At 35.0% G+C, this 16,054-nt stretch overlaps 1 protein-coding gene across 1 annotated transcript in view; it reads left to right on the top strand.

The window, feature by feature from the left end:
• The window catches only part of ccdc9b (coiled-coil domain containing 9B), a 50,967-nt gene extending 41,284 nt beyond the window's left edge, over nucleotides 1-9,683 (top strand). The window contains exons 11-14 of the mRNA XM_088924683.1: nucleotides 1,761-1,788; nucleotides 3,835-4,663; nucleotides 5,314-5,396; nucleotides 6,041-9,683. Of these exons, the coding sequence (XP_088780809.1) occupies nucleotides 1,761-1,788; nucleotides 3,835-4,663; nucleotides 5,314-5,396; nucleotides 6,041-6,067 (967 nt within the window). The 3' untranslated portion in view covers nucleotides 6,068-9,683. The remainder of the gene's footprint in view (nucleotides 1-1,760; nucleotides 1,789-3,834; nucleotides 4,664-5,313; nucleotides 5,397-6,040) is intronic.
• The last annotated feature ends 6,371 nt before the right edge of the window (nucleotides 9,684-16,054 follow it).

Raw genomic sequence — 16,054 nt, 5'->3', positions numbered from 1 at the left:
TGACCAGTTATTGGTAGGTCTTCATTTGGACCGTTGATATTGACCTTTGTCCTGTGGCTTGGGAAGAAACTAGCCAGGGGACTTGCTGGAGCCCTATGGCACTATACAGTATATCATTACATTGTTCAGATTGATACAGCTTAACGATGTCTCCTATCAGAGGGGCCTCTTTAGCTACTGTACATTCCTATTCCATCCACAGACAGCACCAGGCTGAATTTTAAAACTTTGTGCCACATAATAATAGTTATACATACAGTACATGCTTCCTGTACTAAAGAAGTACCTTCTATTTATTCTTTCAGTATTACTGTTAAGATACAGACATCCTAGCCTTGGAGGGCTCTCTAGAGAATTAATACTCACCTGTATCAGAGCTTGTGAGAATCACCAAGAGGTGGGGTCATCTCATTTAGGTGAGCCTCATTCTTCAAATTCTCAGGAGGAAATCACTGAATTGGCTGCACCTGGAATCTCTAGCTTCCTATAAAAGCAGTTCCTCAGGGAGGTAGAGGTTGTATTTTACATGGACCTTTATGGTTAAGAAGAACAATGAGTCTTTAAAAGAAGATTAAGTGGTTAGAGTGGTCATTATATACAGTATGGAAAATCTCAAAAGGATTATAAGTGGGTAATATTGATAGCAATCGCAGTTTTTGTGCTCTCTTGTCACTGCTAATAGGGGAGTTATATAGTTATGGTTCATTTGGGAAAACCTCTTGCCACACTAGCAGGAAGGGAATTTTCATACCTTTTATCAAAGACCTTTCATTGGGGACTATCCCTTTTAGATAATGGATAGTGACCTGGGACCTATGGTCTTTGACAGAAACAGGCTACATACTGGGAGTCCATTTTGCTACTGTAAATATTACTATACTGTTGAGCTTTGATGCAGTTCTACGATGTCTCTTAGCAGAGGGGCCCATTACCACATTCCTGTGGACTTGTGTGAGGCACACAAGGACTATTAGAAATCTTTAAAAAAACATTTAGTTCTAATTGAAACAATCTGCCTCAGTTTTATACCTACAATGTAGTTCAAGTGCAAAACCATGTTTATTGATAATTTCATATTTTGCCTATGCATACAACCAAAATTATTAAACATGCTCCTTTCATTTGTTTGATTACTTTTTTGTTCTGCTTATTTGGATGTGTGCCTCTACCTGTTATTTTAATTGATTGCTATTCAGTTGTGAGAATTAGTGATCCCATTTCCAGAAATGACGCACATCCTGTACTGATGTTCCATGGCTTTGCCCTCGTCTCTGAAGACATGTGAAGTGCAATGTTAAGGCTTATTAGTGAAGATAGTAGCACAGATTAGTTATGAGGTCAAAATGTTGCCGGTAATGGAAAGAGTGAGGCAGTCTAAGTGCTTGTAGATCAACAGTGGCACATGTTCCACTTCAATTCAGTGTTGTTTATAAAACATTAATGGCTTTTCAGACTGCAGTTGCTCCTGAGATTATGTAGGTTATTTATTTTCTGTGTAGGTTATACATTTAAATTTTGCTTAAGTATGTAGATGTACCTTTTAAAAAGTGACATACCTGTAGGTTCAAAGAGAGCACTAAGTTCCAGTCTTTAGTATTGTTATATAGTAAGTGCATTCTCAGAGCACTTTTTCAGTCACCCATTTTCACTTTTTTGATATGCTGAACTAATTTTCCTCTTCATCTAATTAATGTATTATAAAATATAAATTTAACTACCTTATGTACAGTAATTACTTTTTCTGTGTGTTATTTTTGCAGATGGGATGCCAAAGAAGAACACCTCCAGGTCAGTGTGATGTGAAAAACAAGACAATGTTTACAATGTCAGACTTTTTTTTTGCTGATTACTATCCTTTTCAAGACTTTTATAACAATATTAATTTTTCCTTTTTACATGAAAAAACATGTTAGCATCAGAAAGCAAGTGCTTGTTTTGATGCTAAGTATCTGTACACTTATCATTTCAACAGCTTTTATTTTAGTTTTTTTGGATCCATTATTTACTGTACTTGAGAAAGTATTAGGGACAAATGAAATGTCTATGTGTGTGGTTGTGTTGACATTCCCTGGCCAGGTCAATCTCCAGATCCTTTTGTCCTTGGTGGAATCAGTGGAATATGCAGTTCAAACTCATACACCAGGGGTCAGCAACCTTTTAAAAGGGGCATGCCAGGTGTTAGCTCATGCACTTCTAAAAAATGAATACGCATGCCTTGCCATTTCATGTGATCCTTGCCCCTGCTTTCCCTTGCTGAGTTCTCCAATCTTAGGCTCAAAGCAGCACACAAGCCCCTAAGCTTTCAGTTGTTAACCGGCAATGGTTGGGTCAAAGGACAGATGTCATGGTGATACCTGTTCACAGGGAAATGGCCTTCCAGCAGTAAATGACAGAGACACTGTGATTATTTTCAGTAGCCTAAAGTGTGTTTCACAGATCCCGGAACTCTGAGTTCCATAAGTCTGAGTACTTCGATTAATTAGCTGCATTTCAGAATCCTCAGAAACCATCCACTGAAACACTGAAAAATCCATGTCACTGGTATCAAAGTTGTCTGGTCTAGTCAGAGAAGAAAACATCAGGCCAAAACATTGGAAATTCTGAAATTTTCTGACAGAAAATTCTGATGTCATTTGTCGCATGTACTGTACACTTCAAACTAAGCTACTTGGGTTGTTCAATGTTTTGAAAGTTCTTTAAGTAGTTGGAAATAGCGCAAAGTTGAGGTGTCAAAGTCTTGGGAAAAAAATTGCAAGTTCTGCAAGTCTGCTGTCCAAGTTCATCTTTATGCATGGTGATGTCAGCTAAAAACATTAGTTTTGTAACCCATTTTTTTATCATGCATTCAGTGGTGGTTTTGACCTTTTTCTGACAAAAAGATCTTGATTGCATCATAAAGTCCATAAAGCATGCCAAAACAATCCGACACAATTTTGTAACTTGCTTCTGTGGCTTAATTTTAACTTATACAGAAATTACTGCTTTGTTTTCCATTCCTTGCTATGGCCCTATAGCTGGTAGACTCAGCATTGTCTGCCTTATTATTGAAGGTTTTGCTGTGTTTTGTCTTAAAATGCCATTGGACACTCGATGTGCGGCAAACAACACTCTCACAACATACCGTATAGAGCAAACAGAATGGTCCTTATTTTGAAAAAATCCATATTCATCTCTCCAAAAGGGCTGATATAAGCAAACATCTAACTTTGCTTTCTTAGCAACTGCCATTTTGTCTAACATGTTGGACTTTACACCTAAGTGTGAACAATGTTATCAATGCCATGGATTGCGAGCTTTCCTGTGAAAATAATAGGGTAGCCCCACTAAAAATAATGCAGTAAATAAACCAAGAAATTCATTTTTTTCTACGCCAAAGAGTTTTCATTAGGTAGAATGTTATAGAAAATTACAGAACAATCCAGCATTGTATTTTAATTTTTTTACTTAAATTCTTCGTGGCTTATTAAACTTTCATTGCACGTGCCTCTTTCTCTGCAGGTGCCATTAAAAATCTCTTTGCATGCCAATACTCACACACGTGCCATAGGTTGCAGTCCCCTGCCATACACCATTACATTCTTCAGAATGTCGGCTGAAGTCTATCTTGCTTGAAAAATGAGTGGCCTGCAAATATTTAAAATCCATGTGGAATACATACTGTACTACATCCTGTTCCAGTTCACAGTAGCCAAACATATTTTTCAGTGATGTCCTTATTTAGGTACATAACTACAGTATAAGATGTTTCCTGTTATCATCTGTTAAAACATAATGTACCATTATATGCAATTACCTAACCTTCATAATTGTGTACTGTATGTGTGTATTTCTCAGAGCATAGAAAAGAGTTCTGAAGATCTATGTGAGGATCAGGAGGCTTTGGGTAATCCTGAAGTAGATGAGCCTACACTCAACACAAATGGCAAAGACTGGGATGTAAAAAATGAGCAATTCCAGGATTCAGACACAGCTACCATGCATGATATAGCCAATGTCCAAGGTATTGAAGAAAGTAAGAGATGTGCAGTAGATAATGCTGAGACTGTTTGTTGTCAAGGTCAACAAGAAATGAATGTTGGTGTAGCTGGAGCTGATCATGGTGACAAAGTACTAGTTGAAGATGTCAAATCAAACAGACTGGTGGACGCTGAAGCATTACCTCAGCGAGTAAAGGAAATCCATAAATCAGCCCAAGTCCTCAAGGAAATCAATGGTCCACCCCATAAAATGGATAGCACTTCTCCTCCAGAGACAGCCCTGTTGCAAACACTTAAAGATGTTTCCTACAACAGAGATGTACACTCAGTGGCCGAAGGGGATCAGACTTCACCGACTTTGACATACAATAATATCTCAGAAAAGACAGACAGTCAGCAACAAAGCTCGGTGGTTTCTAAGGACGTCCAAAAAGCTGCCACTGCTCATTGTGTGAACCAAGCAGATAATTTACCAAGCAACAGAAGGTTGACTGACGAGATAAAAAAAGAGAATGTATTTTCTGAAGATTCAGTTACTGACCTGGCAAAAACGAAGAGCACCTCTGAAACAGAATGTCTTACCTCTAACTCAGGAATGAATTGTGGAAATGTGAGTCGCTTGACTGTAGAAGACAAGGCAGATAAACTTTCAGATCATTTTAAGAACAATAACACCAGAAGCCCAGGTATTTTGTTTTATTCTTCTCTTAACATCAAATAGGTAGCACATTTGCCAAATGATAAAAGAACAGAAGATAAGACAATTATAACTTTTCATGTGATCTAAGAGAGAGAACGCACCAATAAATTAAGAATTCATATAATTGTGCTTAAAATAGTTACTTTTAAATGTTAATGTGCATGTTTTGTGGTCTTCTAGTAAAGCTGTCATAACATTATGATCTCTACTCTGTATGTGTGCAGCATGTGTAGCAGAATATGAGATTTCTGTGATGTTGTAGAGTATTTAAAGGAAAAGAAATAGAAAAGTATTGCTGGAAATGTACAGGGACTTCATATTTTAAAAGGAATAGCAAAGTGTCCATCTGATTTATTTTTTTCTGATAATGATAAACCTGTAAATTTTGCTGCAGCACTCTAATCAATGGTAGTTATCGTGTCTGACAGCTCTCTCCAAATGACTGAATGGCATTCTGTGTTTGTTCTTGCTGTTCTTGCATTCTTCTCTGTTGGCTGCTGTAGAAAGTGAAGGATGTTGTATGGGACAGTCACTGACAGAAATGTTAGAATCTTCTCTGCCTTTGTGTATATTACCTGACATGCAGATTGTACAGTAGCTGTTCTAGATCAGTCATGTTGTTTTTCCCTTTCACAGAGGAGATTATTGATTCTAGTCTCTCTGTGATGAGTCCTGACTCTGGAGCTTCTGTTCCAGCTTACAAGGCCACCACTGTCAAGGTAGTATTCAACACTGGATTATTGTAGAAAGAAGCCGAGAAAGAAATACCTACAGTATATCTACATTGCTTTTAAAATTGTTCCTCATATTCTTAGGAATAGTAACTTATTTTTATTGTAGGAAAGACTTGGTTAAAAATTCATTAATATCTGCAAAATGCAGATGAAAAAGGGAAATAAAGTTTAATATTATTTGTATTAATATATTAGTATTGTTACTACTAGTATTGTCCAGTTAAATAAAGGTGTGTATTTGGAAGAGTACTGTATATATAGTATACATTGAAAGAAAAATTCCAGTAAGCAATGATTGTTCTATTCAGCTATTTAGAAGGCATATTATGAAGTAGTCACAGAAGCACTTTAAAAGACTGCTCATACCCTTGACTCATATAATTGTAGGTTTTTTTTTAATCCCACTGTGGATGATCCCATGACATCTGGCTACATTATAGAAAGTGAGAACAGGCCTTTAGCCATAAGGATGTGCACCTTCAAGGTACACTTTCACTGCTATCTAAGGAGAAGAAGTGATGAAACATCTTTGAACAGGGCTTTATCCGTATAGAAAATGGCTTCATGTTATCAGTCTTGTGCAGAATTACATTACTTCCTTTAAACTGTTTTTGTCCTGTTCTTTTCAGGCCAATGAAAATGGGAAAAGTGTTTAGAACAAAATGAAGGTTTTTACCAGTGAATATTTGGTAAAATGAAGAAAACAAGAAACCAAAAAAGGCAAAAAAACATTCATTAATGGTTTACAAATCTTTTTATACTATGTATGCTTTTAGATTCATATTTTTGGTTTTTGGCTTTTTGGATGGCTGAAGACACTTGGATTTGGCAGCACTTTATTTTATATCAACTGGTATTGTTTGAATAAATTATTATATAAAGATTGTTTAGTGCATTCAACAAATTATTTAACAGTTGCTGCTTGATTTGTGTGTATAGTTTAAAAAAAAACATTGGAAGAATTTATTAAAATGTTAGTAGAAAAATCTAAACTCAGCTAGAGGCTTCATATTTTTGTCATTTTTAGAAGTGACAGATGTCTTGGTGTTATGGTAATTAAATATCTCATGGCAATATTTGTAATAGCAAGGGTGTTAACCTGAGTGTCCTGGCTGAATTGAACCTTGGGTTCGCACAATCTCATCTTCCTAAAGTTCCACTTTAATGCTCAACATGCGTAACACTTTTTTACTTACTGGTCTGCTGTGTTAAAGGAGCTGCTGATATTTAATGGGTGCTGCACATCACCCAGGTGGGAACTGCAGTTCAGTACCAGATAAAGTTGTATTTTGTATCATTGTATCATTCAAATCACTGTTTTAAATCACTTTTTTTTTCTTAAACAATAAATGTTGTCCACTCCCATTATCCTTCAGTTGCACCAAAATTGGGAAAACATTTTCTTATACATATCTTACTTTTTCACAGCCCTTCCACTTAAGATGAAAAACATTAAATATGTTATGTAAAACATTTTTTTTATGGTGTCTGATGAACATTGCTGATTTGGTCAAAATGACTAAGTAACCTTTCTTGAAATTTGAAGTTAATGAAATTGAAGTTCAGTAGTGGATAAAGTGGGTCTCCTCCCACATTTAAACTACTTTGGGATCCATCAGGATAAAAACTGATGTACTGTACTGTACAATGAAAGAATTGTGGTGAGCAATTGTTGTAGCCATCACCACAACACATGTAGCATGTTGGTATTTTATATGAAACATCTGTTGTGGTGATATTACAGGTACAGAAGTGAACTTTATAGCAATCCTTGTCTAAAACAGTAATTATGTTTTCAAGATGACATTGATGATGATGGTGATGATGATTATTCGGTACGTGTTGATTGAGGTGAATGTGAAAAGACATCTGCTGTTCAAAATGGAAGAACAATCAATTTGATTGAAAGGTATGGTACCATATATTACAGATGTGCTTAAACCCATTTTATCTCAAACGAAACAATTTATTAGAAGAGCCTCAATCACGTCAAGAGTCCTCCACTTTACCAAGACTGAACAGTTATGGATGTGTCAAATTATAAATCAGGATCTTTACTGTTGTATTTTGTGCACAAATTGAGAAACATTGAAATTGTCAGTTTTTGGCAGTTGTTTGTATTATTATATGGCCAAAACTAAATCTTACTCTTTTGATGAACAGTATGAAGGTCAAATCACTTCCTACAGATGCTTGATTTTAAAATTGTTAGAAGAAAGTTAACATAGTCAGTTTTGAGTACATCTGTTATATCTGATTGCACTGTTTTTTTTGTTTGTATTTAATACATTTAACTGTTCTTAGTTGTTTATTGTAAATATGTTTAGTTGAATCTGGTAATATTTTAAAAAATGCACTGGTTTTATTTAAAGGATTTTCTTCCGGTTAACATATGTATTTACATTTCCAGATTGAATTGCATATTTGTATCAAGTGGTAAGAAAAAGAAGACAAGCACTTATTTTTTTAAACATTTTCAATTAAAAAATGTTAACCATCTCAACAAGGAAAATCTGAACATTTTTCATGTTGCAGTCTATGAAGGGCTTATTGTTCAACAAGATGCATGTCTTGTATTTTATAAGTATTATATTTTGGAAATGCATCTTAATGTGGCTCAATATGTTTCTGAAATATTGGTTTTAAAATGTTCATTCCATCTGCCTTTAAGCCCTAATTGTAATATTGATAAAATGTATTTATTTAAAAATGGTTTGGGATTTTTTTGCCAGGAAGATGGGGATTAGGACTGATATGTAGATAATTCTGAAATGCTTTCCAATTCCAACTATTTTCTAATGCTTTGATGCCTCAGTGTGATGTAACTAAAGTAATGGTGAGGCATTTTCACATGAATTGAATTGAATTAATTGAATCCTACACTAGGTTGTACTGTCCTGTCCCCTCCTCCCCTCTGGAGTAACAAGAAAACTCTGCCATAAATTCAACCACCATAACTGATGCAAACTGACACTTGATTACAACTAAGGAATGCTGAAAGCACTTTCACATACAAATAGTACTGTATGTATAAAGTATATAAGAATGTATATATAATATAAAGGCAGAAGTATTGATGCATTTTATTTGAATCAAGGCTATTAAATAATACATTTAATGTTAATGTGTTGCTTACTGTCTTATTGAAGTTATTAGAAAATTATTTCATACTAATGAGCAACAGTAGTATAGGGTAAAGGTTAACTGAGTTCACACAAGCAGTGCCAAAACTTGTGTTGTAGGTCTGTTTAATAAGATATGTTTTAGCCAGTACAAAATTAATTCTAAAGCATGCTGGCCTTTATTATACAGAGCTGGCTGACCTTATTCGATTACAGACCTACTTGTCAATATATTTTAATGTGCATTTGTGTTGTATTGCATTTAAAGTAATTATAAAGACGAAAATTGAGATGCTTGTTGTTTTGAAATAGTGAAAATGTAACCTCTTCACAGAGGGTAGAAAGTAAAATGTAGTACATTTTAAAAACAGACACCTATCAGTACTCATAACCTGAAGTCAAAACTCATCAAGAAAATTGGTGACCTCAATGTACTTTCCACACATTCAGATACAGTATTTTAAAACAAAAGGATGGAAAAGCTGTCAACTTGCTTAGACAGCAAATGCATACTTCCTGCAGTCTACAAGAAATCTATTCCGTTGATGGTCATCCTGTGAAATGAGGCTGTTGGAAGTACTAATTAATTCACTTGGTTGTGTTATGCATATTTTACAAAACAGGATTTGACAAAAATCCTAAATCTTAAATAAGCTGTAATAGTCCTTTGCAAATGTTGAAATGTATGATTATCATTATTAAAATTAAATGTCAAAAATTGAAAAAAGTGAGATTTGGCAACAGAGCTGACATATTCACTTGCATTACACTCATAAATGATGTCAGTATGACTAAGTGCTTATAATCAGATGAGCACAGCACTACATTTGTTACTTATGTCCTGAAAAAGAAATGATGTTGTTCTTAATATAATGTATACCTGCAAGACTTACTTTTGAGTTCTCAAAATGCATATTGTTTTCTGTAACAATTATGGGGAACAGCTTCACATTTACAGTTTTAAAATAATTATACTTGTAATTGGAATGATACTTATGTAATGTGTGAGTGCTTACTGTAATTGTTATTGTCAAATCATCATTTGCATGTGTATCTTAAAATGAAATAGTCATCAGAGAAAAAGATGACAGTCCTAGCATAACATTGTAAACCTGAAATAAAAATAAAATAATTGACCATCATCAAAAAATAAGGATAACAATGCACTTGAAAAACAGCATTCACAGAAGATAATTTAATAATATGTGAATCTATCCTACCTACGGTATGCACAAGAGGACATTTTGGCACATTACAATAATAAAAGTTTGCCTCGCCATGATGTGTGGTTTAATAGCACAGAATCTCATACAGTGATACATACTCCTACTTAAGGGTGAACATGCCAGTGGCAATTTTGAGGCCTTCATCCAGTTTTATAGTGGAGAACTGAAGGTTTTAAAAAAACTGTCTGCTTATCTGCTGCTCTGGTAAATATAGACAACTTGACTTTAAAACAGATGAACATCTCTAGTGTTTTGTATATCCAGCCCAATTCTTTGTATCACATCCCAGAGCCTGTCTACATTGTACTTTTGCTTTCTACAGTTCAACAATGGCAAGTCATTTCCGATGGGCTGAATGTTGACTTGTCTCAGTGTCATGTTTTCTTGGTGACGTCTATACCCAGGACTTTACGGCTTGATGCGTTATTCATCAGAGTGTATTAGGCATGGATGGAATCATTGAATTTTATCATGGTTTGTGTGTACTGTAGTTATTAAATCCTTATTATATGATTCATGGTGTTTACAAAACCTGAACTCATACAGCACAGTAAGCAGATACTGAATTTTGACAAGAGGACTTTTTTTCTTGAACCCCACTTAAAAATGACAAAATATGAGTAGTATTAATCACATTTTGCTTAGTCACATAATATATTGTATATAATACAGAGAAGTGCTAACATAGAGTATTCACTTTAATTTTAAGGGCACATTTTTCTATCATGTGCTTTAAGCAAACGTTTTGCAACATGACATTATGCATTTTTAAAGTATTAAAATACAGTGTATTTGATCAACAGTATGTTTACAAAATCTCACAAGGTTGATCACATTTAATATGTTTGGCATTCTTAGATACAGTATGTATTTATTGTTCATTTCTAAGTGTTCTTAATGAAAGCTTCTTTTTCAATTGTTAATCATACTTCATTTCCTCCAAATGAAACTTGTTCATATTTTAGAAACTTGCATCTTTGAAAGAAAATGTAGAAAAAGGAAACCGTGCATAAGATTAAATTAACTGTGTTTTCTGTTATTAACTTTATAATTTTTATAAAGTATAAACCTGGCAATATATTTTTTCCCAAGAATGTTGTCAAATCTGTAGATGCTGGAGCAGTTATAAAAAATTAACTAGCTCTAAATTCATCAGATATATAGACTATTTTGAGGTTGTTGTAGCCAGATGACTAAATCCTTTTTAGAGGTATAACCTATAATTTAGTACAGGAAAACATTGTTATTTTAATAGTATTTTCAATACAATGTTGGTAAAGATGTCCATATTATAACTATTAAAAGCATAACTTATGCTTTAATTTTTTTACAGTTATAAGCAACCTTCCTTTTGTGCCCCCCCACATTAGATATTTATCTCCAGCTATATCACCCTGCAACTCACTGCTGGCAGCCCACTAAAGCTCAGCAGGTGTGAGCCTGGCCAGTACCTGGATGGCAGACCTGGGAAAGCTAAGGCTGCTGCTGGAAAAGGTCTTAGTGGGACCCATGGGGATAACCCACCCTACGGGTCCTAACACCCCACTATAGTGATAGGGACACTATACTCTAAAAGGCCCTGTCCTTTAGATGAGACGTAAAACCGAGGTCCTGACTCTCCATGGTCATTAGAAATTCCAGGGCATTTCTCATGAAGAGTAGAGGTGTAAACCCTGTGTTCTGACTACCTTTCCCCCTGGCCTTTACCAATCATGGCCTCCTAATAATCCCCATCTATGAACTGGCTTCATCACTCTGTTCTCCTCCCGTCTGATAGCTGGTGTGTGGTGATAGCTGGTGCACTTTGGCTGCTGTTGCATCATCCAGGTGGGTGCTGCACTTTGTGGTGGAGGGGAGCCCTCATTAACTGTAAAGCACTTTGAGTGGAGTGTGCAGAAAAGCACTATGTAAGTGTAAGGATGATGATGATGATGATTATAATATGTTGGCAACACCGTTTACTTGTAGACAACTTATTCTGTGAATATGCTACACTGAAAATCCCATCTCTTTACAATATGTCCCAAAGGAAAAGTTTGTGAACCTTCCAATTTGTGACATTACATTAACACCTCAGATTAAATAGTCTCTGTTAAAAAGTGTGCCTGTCATTTTTATTTTGTCCCTTTTCTGAAATGACCCTCATTTAATCTGAATGCCTTACTGAATGCCTACTGAATGTGCTGTATACTGTGCTCTGATTTTCTTTGTTTCTGTAGGTGCCACTGACATGCTCCACAATTTTCTTTTTATTACACCATAAAAATGTTCTCTTTAAATTTACTGAGCTTTTTATCTTACTGTGTTATTAGACTTTCTAATATTTGCATAATTTGCTTTTTGAGAAAAATAATACTCTACTAATACACCACATTTTTGTTGTATTTTCTTCTTGTGGTCTGTAATGTATACATTTGTAAATGACAGGTAAGTGGCTATATCAGATTTGTTGTAGCCTTGAGATTAATACGACTACAGAAAAACATTTTTTTAAGTAATTGTGCATATTGGTTTCTATGGCAAGTTACAAGAAGATGAATTGACTGCACTTTTAAAGGCAATATAGTGCTTACCAAGAGTCTGTTATGAGACACAGCAGCACTGGAATTTTCCACCTATTCTGTTTCATATAACTGGTACATAATATAAATAAACCATAACTATTCATGGTTATTACCTAGTCACATGAGTGGGTTTTGCACATAGTTTGATTTTAATCTTGTTAGACTGCCAAGATGTTACATCTCAGTTCTTCAGAGTGTTTTGCTGTTAAAATGGCAGTATCCCATTGTCAATGAAGCATGAAAGATCCACAGTATTCACTTGTCTGCCAATATTAAACTTATTACTGTAGATATCATAAACAGGATGTAAAGCATTAAAATAGTCAGTTTGCCTAATTTATTGAAGGAGCAATGTATACCATGCAATATATGTTTTCTGGTCAAACTAGGAGGTAAGTAAGTTTATACTTTATGTCAATTAGTAAGTTTAATTCTTCAGCAATTAAATAAATTCTGCAATATTTAATTTTCATAAAAGACAGGTTTAGTGCTCAATTTATGTCTTTTATTTTTAAGAACCCTAGAAATATGGTCTTCAGAAAATGCAGAGGAGGGAAGGATTATACATGAACAAAAGATCAACATCATTAGCCTTCTGCAGTGTTTCACAGTATGTTCTAAATCCTTCTCACTGAGCTATAAGACATCAATACTGTACATTCTGCTGCTTTTTATAAATCAGTCAGGATCTTTGATCATTTTTATACTAGTAATTTTCCAAATATAGGGCATTATTATAGAGGTGTCTGTAGATATTTTTGAATACATTTCCATAAATGGAGGCATACCATTTAAGTGATATTTGTAGCAATTCCAGGAGAAAGACAATTTTGGGTGGCAGGATGGCACAGTAGTTTAGCATCACTGGCTCGCAGTGCTACAGGCCTGAGTTCAATTCCAGACCTGGGGTGCTATCTGTGTTGGAGTTTGTGTAATCTCCCCATGTCTGTGTGAGTTTCCTCCACATGCTCCTGTTTCCTTCCACAGGTTAATTGAGCTCTGGGAAAATTGATCCTGGTGTGAAAGTGCACATGTCTGTGTATATTCTGTGATGGACTGGTGTCTCTTTCAGGATGTATCCTGTCTTGTGGCCGTTGGCTGCTGGTATGGACTCCAGCTCCCCTGCAATCCTGAATTGGATAAAGCAGTTAAAAAAGTGGTGTTTGTAGTAGTTTTAGGAGAAAGACTGATTTTGGGCGGCACAATGGGACAGTGATTGGGGATGGATGGACTCCAAATTTCTACCAGTGCCAGATTAATTTTGTCTCTAGTCCACCTTTTCCCAGGCTTTATTGCATTATTGCCCAGTCATAACACCACTAATGCATTGCATCCAAACAGGTTCATGTGCAGTGAGATTGTGCTTTACAGTTTCCGTTTAACTGATTAATCTTTTTTTTTCCAGATTCACCTTGTTGCTTGACTTTTGAACTACAGGGCTGTTATCTCGATCCTCTCTATTCAGCTTGTTACCCAGTGATAGAATAGCTATAGTGTAGCAGGATCTGAAAAAAGGCCTGGCAACAGATTGCATAACAATCTACACCCTTTTCTGCTCTCAGGGCTTTACTCCTGCTGTGTTTAACCTTCATATTCCAGAAATGTAAACTGTTGGTTGAATTGTTTATCTTGCATGCTTTCATCAGAGCTGCTTAAAGACACAGTGCCTAAATCTCATAAGATAAAATTATAAACATAAAGGAACATTTTAAAAAACAAACTTTAAATTCAAACTGAGAATTACTGAGAAATTGCTATACTGTACACTGAAGTACAGTGTAACTGAAGAGAATGTAGTGGAGCCTAAAATGTGGTTGGATTAACAGTATTTTAGAGCAGTTAAAAAATAAATGTTGAAAGTGAAAAGTTAAGCTCGAATGTTGGAGCAATTTAGTTACTAAAACATTTGTATTATGACTTTTAATTTAAGTTTGAAAGCTTTGTAATGTATCATCCATTGTTTTAATATTTTCAGTCATCTTGTTACTTGTATGCCCTAGTGTGTATTCTAAGATTTAGCAGGATATTTGTTTTTGTGACAACATATTATTTGTATATGCAATATTGACAAAGATATTGTGCCCTTGGTTATATTTGTGATTATGATTTATTTTACTTTATGTATTATTATAATACATTTTATAATTTTACTTTTTCCTCTTAGTTCAAGAGTAAAAATATTGTTACTGTGTGGAAAAGAAGTAGCTGGTAAAAATGGTTGGTAAGAAAGAAAAGCAAAAGCTCTTGCTTTTTTTAGGAGATTAATTGATTTTGGAATCTATGTTGTGGCTCTCCTAAATAAGTTAATTTGAATGCAGTTATGGGCAGTGGTAAGAACACTGGATATACTTAGAGAACAAAAACACACTTAAACTAAATCAATTTTTGTTCACCCCAGTTTTGGGTGAATTCAACTAATTTTGATTCTTGTTTTGTGTTTATATTCACCTTTTCCAAAACAAATCTTTATAAATGAAAGGGTATTGTATATTGGTGGCTGCTGTATCTGTCTTTAAGATCAAAGTCTGAATAAGATCAAAGCTTCTGTTTGAGAAAAACCTGAAAGATGAATGTTCTTTTAAAATAAGCTCCTAATCAAAGGATAACAGTTCTGTGAAAAATAATGCATTACATTGCTCCATTGATTGAACACATCCAAAAAGCTTATAAAGCCCCATAGGGTGACCATGTATAGTGTTTTTTATGATCTCCCCATTTTCTTTTGGCAAGTGTATTATCTTTGGCTCTACATAAACTATGACTGCAGAAAAAAACATTTGACTTTGTGGAAGGCCTTTCCACACAACAGTTTTATTGGAAAAGCTCCTGTAATGCCAAAATTGACTTAAGGCTTTTGTTTTTAAAATAACATCAAAGTAACACTAAAATAAAATGGTTGCTGAAGAACTGCAGTTAGTGTCAGAGAGCTTAAAGAAAAAAGACAATCACATTTAAAAAGAAGTCAGTGCCACCCTGTTTCTGTTAATCAAGTTAGGGAAATTAGCTTGTCTCATTTGGGAGCAGAATTAATTCCTTTGGAGTAATGTGATATCATTTCTCCACAGGTTCCGTGTACTTGAAATTAACTTCTGTTTTCCTCATATGACTTCCCTTGCATTTCATTCAAATCTGTTACATTTTTAATTACATTTTCTAGAGCCTTTGAGACCATTTTTATTCATGCTTTTATTATTTAACATTTTACTACTTTGTATCGCACATTTAGGCTCATAATGGAGCAGTCCTACATCCTATTAATTTCTTTAGAAACAGACCATGAAAATTTGATATAATTATTAATTATGCAGTGCTAATTAACTTGTTTGAGTATGATGGTGAGAGGTTGTTATATTCCTCCACACAGTTAAGAGATTACATCCCTTGTGAGTGTGCACATTCAGTAGTATTATGGCACATGTGCTTGCCAGTTTCAGTCACAACATTTCCAGTGAGTGCTAGCGAGTGTAGCACCGGGCAGAGGCACACCCTCAAAGTACAGCTTGAGATAAACAACCCAGATGTTGCAGTCCTGACTTGAAAAGAAACACATACAGTAGTCTTTTCAAAAGGGGTTGATATACAGTATAATAAAAATAATTGATTATTCTTTCCATCCATCCATTTTCTAACCACTTTATTCCATACAGGGCCACAGGGCAGGAGGAGCCTATTCTGGCAAGCAATATATGCAAGGTAGGTTACACCCTGGAAGGGATGCCAGTCCATGTCAG

Source organism: Atractosteus spatula, chromosome 9 (assembly GCF_055471065.1).
Source record: "Atractosteus spatula isolate fAtrSpa1 chromosome 9, fAtrSpa1.hap1, whole genome shotgun sequence".
Taxonomy (NCBI): Eukaryota; Metazoa; Chordata; class Actinopteri; order Semionotiformes; family Lepisosteidae; genus Atractosteus; species Atractosteus spatula.
Note: the sequence above shows the minus strand (reverse complement) of the source record. Positions and strands in the feature narration are given on the sequence as shown.